Source organism: Protopterus annectens, chromosome 2.part1 (genome assembly GCF_019279795.1).
Source record: "Protopterus annectens isolate FY-2018-M chromosome 2.part1, PAN1.0, whole genome shotgun sequence".
Lineage (NCBI taxonomy): Eukaryota > Metazoa > Chordata > Ceratodontiformes > Protopteridae > Protopterus > Protopterus annectens.
In genome coordinates this window covers 249248654-249263267 of record NC_056729.1, presented here as the reverse complement: position 1 = coordinate 249263267, position 14614 = coordinate 249248654, and the positions used below count along the sequence as shown (strand labels likewise).

The following is a 14614-nucleotide window of genomic DNA, read 5'->3' as shown; positions in this document are numbered from 1 at the left end:
CCACTAGCCACCAGAGATAACCTTACAGACACAGGTCAAGAGGAATGCTAGACACCGAGGTTAACTTCTCATGATGCAACAGCACTTACACATAATGGGGATCACTGAGCAGTAGACAACAGAGATAAATTCTCATTCCATGACAGCACTTACACAAAATGGGGACACATAACCTTGCATCTTGAAATGTTTCCCTGTGGGTCATCACCTCACGCAAAGAAAGCAATATGACAGGCAACAGTGAAGAAGTTGCTTTTAAGGGCCATACAAGACACTACTCTCTGTGGCTAAGAGCATCACAACTCAATGCAGATCTCACATTTCTCCGAACTATGACAAGGTAGAATGGCACAGAGACTACCACTGTTTTCTCGTAGGTTATGTTATTATTATTGCTGTTCATCTCATTTTGCAAATAATACTAAATGTCCTGATAAAACAGCAAAATGTAGACAGCGTAACAGAAGTGGATATTTTGCTAGAATTTGTAGAAATACTACACAGAAAGGCAGCGTGAAGTAAATCACAGCTGTTACAGCACTACACATTAACTAAAGTACTACAATAAGCAATAAGCTGTCCTGCATTGTTTAACTACACCTTGAAAAGGAAAGGTGCAACAGTCTCTTCCTACCTACTTCATGATACTGTGAATGACTAATACTGCCAGAATGCATGACCTCTGAGCATTACAAAAACACTGATTTGTTATCACCCTAAATTATAGTCAATATATAAAAGAAACCTATTAGCTATGCTGAGATGCCTTGCTCTTAATGTCTTTAATACCATGAATTGTACACAAGCTAACATTTACATTGTTTCATCTGGTACATCATTATGGGCATTACACTTTTTATAGCTCAATGGCCAGACTTCAGGGTTTTAAACATTGCTTCCACCATTTCCATAAACATTCTAGTATAGCAGACTGTATTTTATTTTATTTATTTATTTTACATTTGTTGACCGGGATAGTCCGACTGGATGCATGTCCATTTTCAGCAGAGGCCCGGGGAGAAAAGCTCCAAGGGTAAGCAGATACAGCATTACATAATACCAACATTACATATTACAAACAGACTATTTACAGAGATTACATAAGTAAGCAAGTTAAACAAGTTCCACAGGTTACAGTTGATCCTGAGCACAAGTCAGGATTAAATTAAATTACACAGTAAACTGGTTAACAGATTTTTACACATTCTAGAGAGAGTTAGCCAGGCTTGATACATTGACATAGCCAGTTAAGTGACAAATGTTGTTTGAGTCTAGTTTTAAATTGACCTAAGGTGGAAAGTAAGGTAATATCAGCTGGAAGAGAGTTCCAGGATCTACTTACAGAGTTTGCAAAGAGAGAATCACTGGCTGTGTTATTAATTTTGCTAGTCTGAATTAGTAGTTTATATTTGTATTTGAGATGGTGGACATTATAAACAATTTTGGTGTGGCTGCTAAATTTGTACATAATGTCAAACTAAAGCTGGAGGTATAACCCGCTTGGTCAAAGGTAACACACTTGCCAATTGTCATTTCTGATGCAGGAAAAGCAGAAGACAATCCTCTCAGATAGCAATATAATTTTTCTGTCACAATATTTCAGATCCCTGTCAGAAAGCTCCTCAGAGTTCTGGGATATGTGGTCTTTTGTATATTGATGGTTCCCCTTCCAAGACTTCATATGAGGATATTGCAATGGTACCTGATAAAGAGACACCACCAGCATACTCACTCCTTGCAGTGCCCTATTCTACTGTTGTTTACCATCAAGAAACAGCTGCCATGGTGAATAAACAAGTTCCCATAAAACTGGGGATACTCTTCAGCTGAATGCAGGTACCCAGATCTTCACAGCAGACTCCTAAGAACTAACTTTGGGGATATGGGGAGAATCTTAAAATTCAGGGCACTTGAGATAGGGCATTCAGAAAGACATTCTCATGAAATAAATGATGCAAGTGATACTGGCCACCAAAGCTGTCAAATCTGGCAAAGGGAATATTACAAAATCAAACAGACAATACCACAGTGATAGGGTATAAGCAGGAGAAATGGATGGCACACTTTTACCTACTGTACAGACAAAGAATACAGGCATAGTTGCTAGTTCAAGAGTATGGGCCATCAGACAGTGTATATTTCATCCCAGGACAATGCACTGGCAGACCAGATGAGCACAAAACAAATGGACACCAAGGACTGGATTTGAACAAGGACATGTTCTTCATTACAGTCTACAAGTGAGGTGTGCCAGAAGGAGGCATTTTTACTTCTCTACAAAACAGACATCTGGATACCAACACAAGAGCTCTGGGCAACAGATGCCTTCTCCATAAACACAGGACTATTTCTATATTCAGTCAAGAGGAGAAGGGAATTACTTGCATCACACCACCAGTCTCACATAGACCTACGAAACAAGCACTGGCAAAAAAGACACATAAATACACAAAAACATACTTGGAGGCACTAAATAAAAATCTGCAAAAGCAACAGAGACCTCCAAAGCAGACATCCAAGCAACCTCCACGCCCCCAACACAAACCATGAAACACATTCTTCACAAAACCAGTGTGCCACACAATCACAGCCCTTAAGGCAAAATAACATACCCAACACACTAGTAATAGGTGACTTTATAGTCAGGCACACTGACGTCCCGCTCACTAGGCTGAACAAGGAGAAGGTTACTGTTAGTTGCCTGTCATGTGCCAGGATCTGCCACATAACACAAGCACTCAGGTCACTCCAGAACAAGTACAAATATGACTCTGTCATTGTCCATGTTGGTGTGAATGACCTGAGCCGTACCTCCCTGGACTACATGAAAAGAGACATGGAGGAGCTCTCTGATCACATAGCCCAGGCTGGTATGACCCTGACCCTGAGTAGCATCCTGCCCTCACCAAGAATGATACCACGGTATAGAGAAAAAATTATCAATTTCAACAATTGGCTAAGCTTCGGGTGTCATTCAAAGGGGATCCAGTGTCAGTCAGCCTGGGATGACATGCTCGACAAGCCACGCTGCTTTGCTAGAGATGGCTTGCACCTGTCACCCTTAGGCTTTTGAATACTGGCCAAGGATCTTGCCACCCCCATAGTGCCTTTTTTAGGCATGGCTCAAAAGACAAACCCACTGCCGTAAATAGCACAAGTAACAAAAAACTGAGGGTAATGCTGGTCAGTGCCAGAAGTCTAAACTTCAAAATGCATGCACTCGAAGCACTCCTCTGTATGGAGAAAATCGATATATGTGCAGTAACAGATACCTGGTTTAAGGCTCCAGAGAGCACCCCAGCACTACCAGGCTACAACTAATACCATACATTTCAGCCACAAAACCCGGACCGAAATACAAAAGATGGAGAGTATCCATATTCATCAAGGATACCCACACCTCCAGGTTAGTGGCACAGCACGATGCTTCAGAGATCATCCAAGTGCAACTAACAACGGGCAAGACTGCTATTCAAATTATAGCTTGTTACAGATCACCCACCATGTCCCAGGACCCCCATTCCGCATTTCTGGAAACACTGGGAAACATAAAGGTCCTACCAAACACCCTGATATTGGGTGATTTCAATTATCCAAACATTAACTGGGAGAACTATTCAAGTACGAACTCCCTAGCCCAACATTTCCTAGAATTTATAAACTCAAATGCCCTGGATCAACTGGTTAACACCCCCACCAGAGGTGACAGCATATTGGACCTGGTCATCACCAACATGGGTGACCAGTATTCCACACTGGAGGTCAACCCCTCGCTGGTTAGATCTGACCATAAACTAATCACTCTGGATATCCACATTCCGCCACCACTCCCAGTCAAAGAAACCACCATGAAAAACTTTTCAAAAGCAAACTTCACATTACTTAAGACCAAGATGGAAAGTTTCAAAGCCCCCATGCTAAAGGATAACACTGTCCAAGCTGCAAAATCCTTTACTAATGCACTCTATGGGCACCTACAAGAATGCATGGATTGTGCTATCCCAAACAAAACCAAGACTCACTCCAAGAAAAGGAAACCAGTCTGGTGGACCCCTGCCATAAACAAGCTATACAATAGAAGGAGGAAACTAGTACAGAAAAGAGTAAAATCCCAAGAAGGGAAGACATCCCTGATCAGTATCAGCAAGAAACTACGTTCCCTCATAAAATCATTCAAGGCTAGCTTTGAAAGAAAAATTGCCATGGTCTCCAAAGATAACCACAAGGCATTCTTTAGCTATGTTAGTGCAGAATGGCACAAAATACACTGCACCAACCGATATAGCCAACATCCTGGCAGACAGGTTCAGTGCAAACTTCACCCCCCTCACCCCCAAAAGGGCCCACAACTATACCAGAAGAATGTAGTGCCCCTGAAATCACAGACACTCAGGTTAAAACAGCCCTTTCCAAAGCCAAAAACAGAGCATCAATGGGACCGGACGGTGTCCCAGGCTGCATTCTACATCAGCTCAAAGATAAACTAACCCCTCACCTAAACACACTGTTTAAACTCAGCCTCTACACAGGCTACATGCCCACAGAGTGGCGCACAGCAACGGTTATTCCACTCCACAAAGGTGCAGCCGCAACGGACCTCAGGAACTATCACCCTATAAGCCTGAATAGCTTGGTCTGCAAAGCTATGGAGCACAACATCATGGATCTCATTAACAGAGACATTGGAAACCTCCAAACACTGGACCCTACCCAGTTCAGCTTTGTTAAGGGCAGATCATGCCTCCTAAACCTAGTGGACTTCTTTGAGACAGTTACCAAGGCTATAGATGAGGGAAAGGTGGTCCACACAGCCTACCTAGACCTCGCAAAGGCCTTCAACACTATTCCCCACTCAGGTATTATAGACAAGCTCACCAGCCTGAACATAAACCCCTACATCACGAGATGGGTTGCCAACTGGCTCATGGACAAAACCCACATGGTAAGAATTGCAGGAGCTAGGTCTGACTCTAAACCTGTTACAAGTGGCATTCCCCAGGGCTCAGTCCTAGGACCCCTCCTGTTCGGCATATACTTCTCAGAGGTACAGGCAAGCACAGGAGGGCTATGGCTCACCAAGTTCGCAGATGACTGCAAACTAGGGGCTATAACTGACTCTCCGGCTGACACAGACATCCTCCAAAAGGGTCTCACTGAGACAGATACCTGGTGTCAAAACCATAGTCTCAAGCTAAATGCCAAAAAGTGCATAGTCATCCCCTTTGGAAAAAACAAAGTACCCACAAACTACCACATAGGTGGTAGCCCCCTAAATACGGAAGACGTAATAAGGGATCTGGAGACCCAAGTAGATAGTAACCTCTCCTTTGATAATCACATTGCCAAAGTGGTTAGAAAATACTTCTATGTGGCCCACCTAATCACAAAAGGGTTTGCATCCAGATCGAAAGAGGTCATTGGGCCCCTTTATGCATCACTCATCAGACCCATCATAGAGTACAATGCCCCATTTGGGATGTACCTTACAAGACACCTGCAACAACTGGAAAGACCACAGAAGTTCCTCACCAAGAGGATCACTGGCCTCAAGCAGATGCCCTATGCAGCTCGACTGAAGAAACTCCAGCTGTACTTGTTTGCATACCGCCTACTTAGAGGTGATCTCTGCCTGACATACAAGGCCATGTCCAACCCAGAATTGATGGACATGCTCCACCTGAAGAAAACCATATCCCCTCAAGCCACATGCTCCAGGGACCTAAACCTCACCACAACAATAAATAGGATGTGCTGGAGGGATAGATTTCTGTCCCAGAGACTTCCCATGCTCTGGAACAAGATTCCAATCTACATTAGGCAGAGCTCCTCACTAACCTTCTTCAAGAGAAACCTTGACGAGTGGATGGGAGACAGAAAGTTTACCCCAGGGATCACTTCAATGCCTCTGCTGAACAGAGGCACAGGGAACTAATCTAAGGGGGAGGCAAAAGCCACCACATTCCGGCTAGGCTTATAAATGCCTTCAGGCAGACAGCCTAGTACCTACCTACGAACCTATGAACCTATATGTTTTCCCTGATTTCCGGGGTATTACAGAAAATAAGGGAAGATAGGCCAAGAATACTACTAATAGCACCATTTTGGCTCAGGCTGCATTGCTGCTGACTCCTACTGACTCTGATAAGAGAAGAAAATGCAGGACAGATGTCGTTCTCACCCACCTAATCAGACCTATACAGACCAGACTTTCTTATCTTCTCAAAAGATACATGCCTCAGACATTTCTACATGTCTGTCATGGGACCCCCCCCCCCCACTCACATTTGTCAATGTACAATTTCTTAAAGGGGTGCAACATTAAGACCTACCACAAAAGAATATCTCTCCACCATGAGACCTCAGTTTTGTACTTGAAAAACTCAGACTTCCTCCATTTGAAACAGCTCTTCCACCCACATAAAACTTTCATCTTGGAAGTCGGCAGTATTTGTAGTCTTGACCCTCGTTTGGTGTATTTCAGAATTGCAGGCCTTCATGTGAAGGGAGCCTTTCTTTGTATTCCATAAAAACAGTCACTCTCCTAACTAATCCATCAGTTATGATTAAGTAGATTATAGTGCTATCCTTAAACAAGAGTGTTCACCTCCCTATATAATTTCCTTCTCCACAGAATAAAAGGATTTTACATTCACTAAATCTTCATAGACAACTGGGATTCTACATGAACAGAACAAAGCACTCCAAAACATCTGACCAGTTTTCTATTACCTTTGACAAGGGCAACGTGAGAAAACCGGTCAACAAACAAACCATTTCAAGATGGATAGTTTGTTCAGTTACTGTCAACTACTCTTATCCTAGGAATCCTATCCCAGGCTGAGTGAGAGCTTATCCTATCAGGGCCAGAGCTACTGCCACAGCATTCCTAAGAGTAGGGGTGGCTCTAGGGCAGGCCTTAGCTGAAATGGCACCCTAGGCGAAGTGCTTTGGTGTCCCTTAAGTCTACCCATAGCCCCACCCATACCGTACTCATGATATGTCCATGATTTTGGGCCTTCGTGCTTCCATTATTTTTGGCACTGTCCAGAATTCATGCACAAAAAGGTATGCTGCACAGTAACCCATTCATGTTTGTATGGTTTGTATCAGGGGTGTGCAACAGGCAGTCTGGGGTCCACAGCCCACCTAAGCAGTTTATCTGGCATACTGTATGCCCCATAAATTGCTTTGACCACACAGGTTCATGCTAGACATGACAATGAGGCCATCCACACATGTTGAACATGGTTATGTGGCGTTCTCATACACTGCAAAGTAAGGTAAGGGGACCCCTGAACCAAAAAGGTTGGAAATGCACAGTTTATAAACACTGTTGGTAGAATGAGTTTTACTGAACCCAGCTACATCTCATGTTTTAAGGTTTCCAGAATGTTGAATACTAGTTACATAGACAAATTGGAAATGGGCCCCCACCCCCACCCCCATCAGCTTATTTCCAGGGTCACAAAAGTTTAACCTATGAAGTACAGTACAGTTATGAGCTCATCCAGAATTCCCCACATTAAGACTATTGAAAGCCTGAGTATGAAGTTTGATGCAAATATTATATTCTTTCACTAACAATAAAGACACACGGTGATAGAGAATGTTTTTTCATAGAACCCCTCTCTCCTGTGCCTCTCAGTACAAGAAATGTCGACAGTGCCAAAAATAATGGGGGGGAGAGTCAAAGGTCCAAAACTAGGGACAGATTTTAAATATTGCTTCTATAAACTAAAAAAAAAATTGCTAGAACAGGTTTTGCATTATTATGTATTTTCTGAAGGATATGCAGTCTGAAACTCAAATATCTGCCATTATTTATTGACTTCATCCCTCAATTATTTGCCAGGAAACTGCAAATTTTATGAGAACAGACCAAAAATCTAGACATTCTGTGAAAATATGGAGTTGAGAGCTGTGCTCTTTCCCACAAAAGAGGTCAGATAACACCCCCCACCGTATGCCTTGTGATTGGAATTGGACATTTCTAAGGCTAGCACAGTCAAAATAGGAATTAGCAGAGCTCAACCTCTGCACAGAGTTTGGACTTTTATATACTTCAATAACACAGAGGCAGTCTGGCGTGACAAAATGGGAAAAAATAAAAAGTAACCATTATTATGAGAAGCTGTCTCTGCAGCATAACAACAGAAAGAAAATCAGCCATTTCACTGGTCAAGCAGTCAAACGCTCCTCCTCCAGCTTCCCAATGCCACCTCTTTCCCTAGAACGTAGCTTTCAAGGGTCAGCAAAGACCCTGTTACTGCACTAGGATAAGCGTTACTTATGTAACAGGTAGATTTTGAGAAAAAAAAAAAAGCTCCTCTGAACCAATGGCTGCCAAGACCTGTACAGCCCATTTAAATTGTACATATTACTTGCACTTTGTCACACAAAGAAGCCAAACTAATAGGGAGTATACCTCTCAACTGTCCAGACATTTACCAAATTTTGCATGTTTCTCATAAAGTAAAGTTGCGGTTTTCTGACAAAGCACCAAGGACTGAAGTCACAAAATAATGCCATTTGAGTTTCAGACTTCATACACTTCCAAAATTCCATGCTGATGCCTTGCCCCATCATTATTTATGTCTTTGTCCAGATTTCTCTCACTGAGAGGTTCAGAGATATGAGAGGGAGGAGAGGACATATCTCAACCTTCCATCTCCAAAATGATAGATATCATAACATGGAATAAGTGGGCAAACCTAACTATTCATAAATTTGGGACACATCCAGGGATAAATCAGATAATCCAAACATAAGAATGGACACTTAAAATATAATTGCAAAATGTAGAACAATAACATAAGCCAGCAACTTCAATGAATAACCTGACAGTATGATTAAAATGTGCTGTTCCTTTCATGAAGTAATACGAAGCAGTGCAACTTACCATGGATATCAGAAAAACAAACCCTAGTTCTACACTGAAGTGGTCTATCACACATTATGTGCTATGATGAATATGGCTTTTTAAGACTTATAACAAGGAAGGATCCTTGTAATGACGTACACTTGAGAGCTATGGGGGTATGTGACTTTCTGACTCTTGCTTGACTGAAAACGGGCAGAGTGAAATTTGCAAGAGCATTATGCTAACGTACTATTTTCTGCACTGACCTGTTCAACAGCCTGCAGTTATGATAGCAACCCCAAAACGTCAGACTCTAGAAATAACCACTGTTGGAGCCTTACAGATCACTGTTCCTCCCTTCTAGCTATGTACAGTAGCTTATTTATGTTAAGGGCCAGGGACAAATAAGAAATGGGCAAAACTTCTACTGGGAAAATCTAGACAGTTGAGATACATAGACTGGCTCCTTACCTTTGAGGCATAACAAAAACCCAAGTGAGGTAGAGCCAGTAGTTAAATTCCATTAGAGTGCTTCGTTCGCCAGTTCAAAGAGAAGTTTTTTCTTAGTGCAGTTTTCAGGCCGCCAGTTACAGATTAACAAAACTCATACACAAAAGCATTCAAACAGTCCACTACAACCTCATTACTGAAGCATGGGATGAGAAGCAGGTGTAAACAGAATCTTATGCCGGCAGGCAGCAGCTCACACTGGAAGAATCGCAGGAAACATCAGCACAGCGAAAGCATCACTGATTGGATGCTATAATAATGGTCAGTTATCCCAGCCACTGACTGATTGTGTATTGCTGAAGGAGGTGGGGGTGGAACAGCACAGCAGGAATCAGGCTCTGGTATGTGCCTATTGGATGGACTAAGGAATTGGGGGGAAGGGTGCAAACATCTCAGTACAGTTAGGACGGACTTGGAGACAGGATGCCAAGAAGATGAGCACAAACTTTACGTGGTGGAAAAATAAATTAACTAAAACAAATAAATAACTAAAAATTGCACCCTTTACCAGGCTCACCTGTATGGCGCCCTAGGCAGTTGCCTAGTTCGCCTATGCCTAAGGCTGGCCATGGGTGGCTCATGGTACTGGCTCCTGGGGAAAATGAAAAAAGAAGGCAACAAAAAACATAATTTTATTTACTTTCTTTGTGTTTTTATAAAACGGTAGCTATAGCTACTGTAATTTTATTGACTTTTTTAAATATTTTTATAAAAAGATAACTTTAGTGTTTCCCCTACAGTTACAGTTATCATGATCAGAACTAAGTTCATGCTCAGATTTCCAAGATGGTCCACTGAAAAGTAAACACATAATATAAAAGAAAAAAAGAATTCCTTTGCTACATTGATCATGACTGGTGCAGTTCTTCCTGCTTTCTGCAGAAGGCAGAAACATCAGAAGAAAGTGGCTGACTGGACTACTGCATGAAGCAACATGGAGTCATTTCTGTTAGCTCAGGCTACCACAGGTAGCTATCTCAGGCAGAGACAGCCTGACAGTGAAAGCACAAGATGTGTAATAATGGATGCTACTGCTAATATATGAGCACCTGAGAAAGTTTTTATATTTTAAACTAGCCCTGCATGCGCCAACTATCGAGTCTGCAGGAAGGTAAATATTTTATTATGTGAGTGAGTAAATGCCGCTGTGTGTGTGTGTGTGTGTGTGTGTGTGTGTGTGTGTGTGTGTGTGTGTGTGTGTGTGTGTGTGTGTCTGTGTGTGTTTGGTGTTTGTGTAGGCATAAATGCTATGAACTGTCCCCGATTTCACAGAATATCTGATATAGCTCATATTTGGATCTGTTCTTTGCAAGGATTGTGTTTTTCCAGCTAATCGGGGAGGGATGCAGTCACTAAAAATGCAGACATGAGTTCACAAATTTAAAGCATGCCAATACAAATGCGAATCCTGCTATTCTATTGATTTTCTAGGTGTATAAGGACAATGTATGTCTCTGACTTTTTCTTTTCTTTGTCACCCATTATTTTTTTAGCTTTCTGCTTTTTGATTGCGCTAAGAGGTATATGGAAGGGGAGGGTGTTACGTTAAGCTGCAATCTGTATTCTGATATCAGTAAGATGAGAAAAATGCATTGCTGTGTGACAGTTGATTTATGCATTTATTCATTCACTTGATCACAGTCAAATGTCTGAGGTATACAGTCACAGTTATACAAGTAATTGATGGTGGCCACATCTGTATGTTCCTATGTGTGCATGTGTGCCTGACTCTGTAATATATGTATGTGAAGGCAAACATGCTTTCATCTATCTCTGATTTCACAGAATGCGTCTGTTTTGTCTCATATTTTAGACTGTCCCTTGCCATGTTTGTAGTCTCTCTGGCAAATGAACGTGGATTGCATTCACTAAATTATGACAGACATTTGAATTTCAGACTTAGTAACCTTCAGAAAAAACAACAGTAATGTAAAGCCTATTATTCTAACAAAACAGATAGTAATATCTGTCCATGATTTTAGTCCTTTGCCCCCTTTATGTTACATCTTTCTCTGAACCTTTAAGTAAGAGGATGAGAGGTATGTTTGTGTTGGGGAGGTGCAGTGGCTTGAACAAAGTATTCTGCCAGCAGTGAGCTGTGAGACATTTCCCTTTGTGGTAGTTATTTATGTATGTATTCATTCATTTGATCCCAAACTTCTTACGTGTAAAGTCAGTCACATAAGTGGCTGTAATTGATGGTCACATCCGTGTGTGTGTGTGTGTGTGTGTGTGTGTGTGTGTGTGTGTGTGTGTGTGTGTGTGTGTGTGTGTGTGTGTGTGTGTGTGAGCATGTATGTAGATGCATTAAAATCAATTATTGTGGCCAATTGCTATATTTTATTGCATTACATTCTCATGTCTGCGGTGTAGACAGTCAATACGTTTCCCTTTAATTGCCTTGTACAGGGGATTTTGGTGAATACAAGTGATGTGACTGATCCTGCTGTCATCTAGCCATGTTAAGCCCTCTTAATTTGGCTTTGCATAATTAGTTTGCATTTGTGTGAAGCCAGCTGGAATATCTTACTGTTGCTGTTTCTTTTTTTAATACACTCAAAAGTCTCAGTTGTGAACATTAATAAAGTTGCTGTAAATGATGAGTTTGGAGGTTGTCTGTGATGAAAATGTCTGTGTGGGGGGGAGGAATTACAGTGTATCTAAAAGTAGCAAGATGGCCATTTTTTTAGCTTTCACTCACAAGTATCAGTATTGTACCCAAGTGACTGGGCTGGTCTAGGCAAGATGTGTGTGACAGCAGCTGATCACTGAAACAGTGGCACAGTGAGTAGCACTGTCATCTCATAGGCTGGTGTTATGGTTTAATGTTTCACTGTGTTTTCTTCTTTGTGGAATCGTCGTGTACTTCCTGTCTCTGTAGGTTTTATCCAGGTGCTCTGCTTTCCTACCACAGACCCTCAGCTGTATAATGTGTGCCTGTGGCCATTTGAGCTTTAAATGCTATCCCAAACTAACATCAGAGGGGTACACAGAAGGTAGCTGTCTTGTGTCTGAGGATAGACAGGCAGACACTTCTTCCATATGGAATGTATATACCTTTATAAGCATTTGCCAACTGAGTTTATTGGCAGCTGGTATTTTGTTAGTGTTAAACATTAAGCTTTAGATACAACTTATTTTTCCTTGAAAAAAATAATAAGACTGAATTTCTTTCTTTACTTATGATTACCACTCAGGTCATAATAGAATCAGAAGGTTGTTAAAAAAAAGCCCTAAGATGACACCTCAAAGAATCTAGAGCGCTATGATTTCTGGTGGAACCAGTGGCCCGAGGCCCCTAGTTTAATTTAGGTACTTCCTCTACATTTATGCACAGTCTTGGACATTTAGGGTATGTTAAAAGGATGGAGGAAAAAACGAAATAAGACAATGTGTGAAAAAAAAAGAAAGAAGCAATCTATCTGAATTGTGTAGAGTTAGAATGGAGGGAAAACAGTGGATGGGCATTAGGGAGGTGCAGGGGGACTGGTGCGCAACAGGTGACATGGAATCCTTTGTCTAATGCTACATTTCACCTAAAACTGGCCTCACTGATTGCAGTCAGGCACCTGAGTTGCACATACTAAATGAAATGGCTATAATAAATGGATAATGAAATAGTCTAGGGATGAAAGTGACTGACACCATCTGTTACTTGATCACAGGTAACAGACATTGACCTATCATAACAGAGTCCCTCACCAGTCCAGTTAGACCCAACCCACTTATTTATTTCATGCAGCTCCCACACCCCTGCTTTGAAGTCATCAGCCACCAGTGCCTAAGAGGAGTTAGTATGCGGGTCATCTTGGAAGCAGCTACTGGTCTTCAATGCACACCTTTGTCTAGCATTACAACTTAGCCTGAACACTGATGGTCAGGACAGGTTTTAACATGTAAATACTGCAGGGCCCTTATGTTCCCTGTTCCTTCTACAGGCCATTCACCCTCTGGTCTGTAAGCTCTAGGAGTCATTCCACAAATCTGAACTGCAACACACTGAATTATGAAAAACACAGTACAGTTGTATTACAAACTTACCAAAATTGTATATACATGAATATATTCACTGTTGCAATACTAGTACACCTTATTCCTCTCCTCTTTTACTGGGACACCTATAGCTTGGGGTGGTTTCCTAGACATGCTGTTTCTCACCTTCCCTCCTTACCACCTGACCACATACCCTCTTATTCAGGGTTTACCAGCAGCCTGGAAAGACAGTTTTAGGAGTTCCTTTAGTTAGGGTCTCCTACCTGGGTTCAACATTTCTGAAAGTAGAATTTCATTGCACTGTAGTATGTGTATATCCATTTAAAATATGCAAAAGTATCATTGGCAGCAATTTCTAATGATTTTGGTTTGGGGTTTCCTTAGTTATAATAATTATGAAGGGATGGCTACCAAAAAAAATTTTTTTTATATCACTTTCAGAAAATTTTAGAAGTTGTTCATGGCCTCAGAATGTTAGAGAGAGGAAAGGAAGTTTCCCCATTTCAGATGGATGGCAAAGGACAATCAAATATTTCCTACCTGCCTGCATGGCCTGCCTGCCTGTTTAACTGGAAGGCAGAGTATTACCAGAAAGAGGAGGAATGTTTGTGCAATTTTGACATGTCAGCGTGCATAACCTTACTTACCTAATAAACTTTGTGGATAGCATTGGCTGCTCATGGGAGTCACTATAGGACTCAGATACAACTTGAGAGAAATGGACAGATGCAATGCCATCCCTGACACATATTCCTTAGGATCACTGGACACATGGTTAAAAACACAGGAATAATCAGTGGGAATAGGATGGTCACAACTCAAAGCCCAGCACTCACTGATTCCCACATATCAAGGCATAGCGTTCTCCTGCACAAACAGAACACCTGGCAATGCTTACAGTGAGCACACTAATCTGAAAACAGTAACCTGCAAATCGTGAAAATAGGAAGGGGGGGCAGGAAAGAAACTGACCCTGTTAATGAAAAGACTATATCCAAACTTGTCTAAAGTGGTATGATAAAACAGCACTTACCTGAGGTTTTCATGTGGTGTCTTTCCATATTTCCTAAGAGCAGAACATTCACTTTTGTGGTCTGCCCACCCATCTTTCTGGCAGGTTCGATCACAGTAGTGGGCAAACTTACACTGACCACATCTATGAAGCTTCCCTTGTTTCTTAAAGCAGGAATGGCATACTAGCTGAGTTAAGCTGAAAGGAGAAACAGGTGCATTTGTGAGGTATAATTGATG

General features: G+C 41.7%; 1 protein-coding gene across 2 annotated transcripts in view; it reads right to left on the bottom strand.

Moving 5' to 3' along the window:
- SMYD1 (SET and MYND domain containing 1) overlaps nucleotides 1-14614 on the bottom strand; it is a 338058-nt gene that overhangs the window by 150407 nt on the left and 173037 nt on the right. For both annotated transcript variants that reach the window (XM_044062105.1, XM_044062106.1), the window contains exon 2: nucleotides 14397-14573. In XM_044062105.1, coding sequence (XP_043918040.1) covers nucleotides 14397-14573 — 177 coding nt within the window. The remainder of the gene's footprint in view (nucleotides 1-14396; nucleotides 14574-14614) is intronic.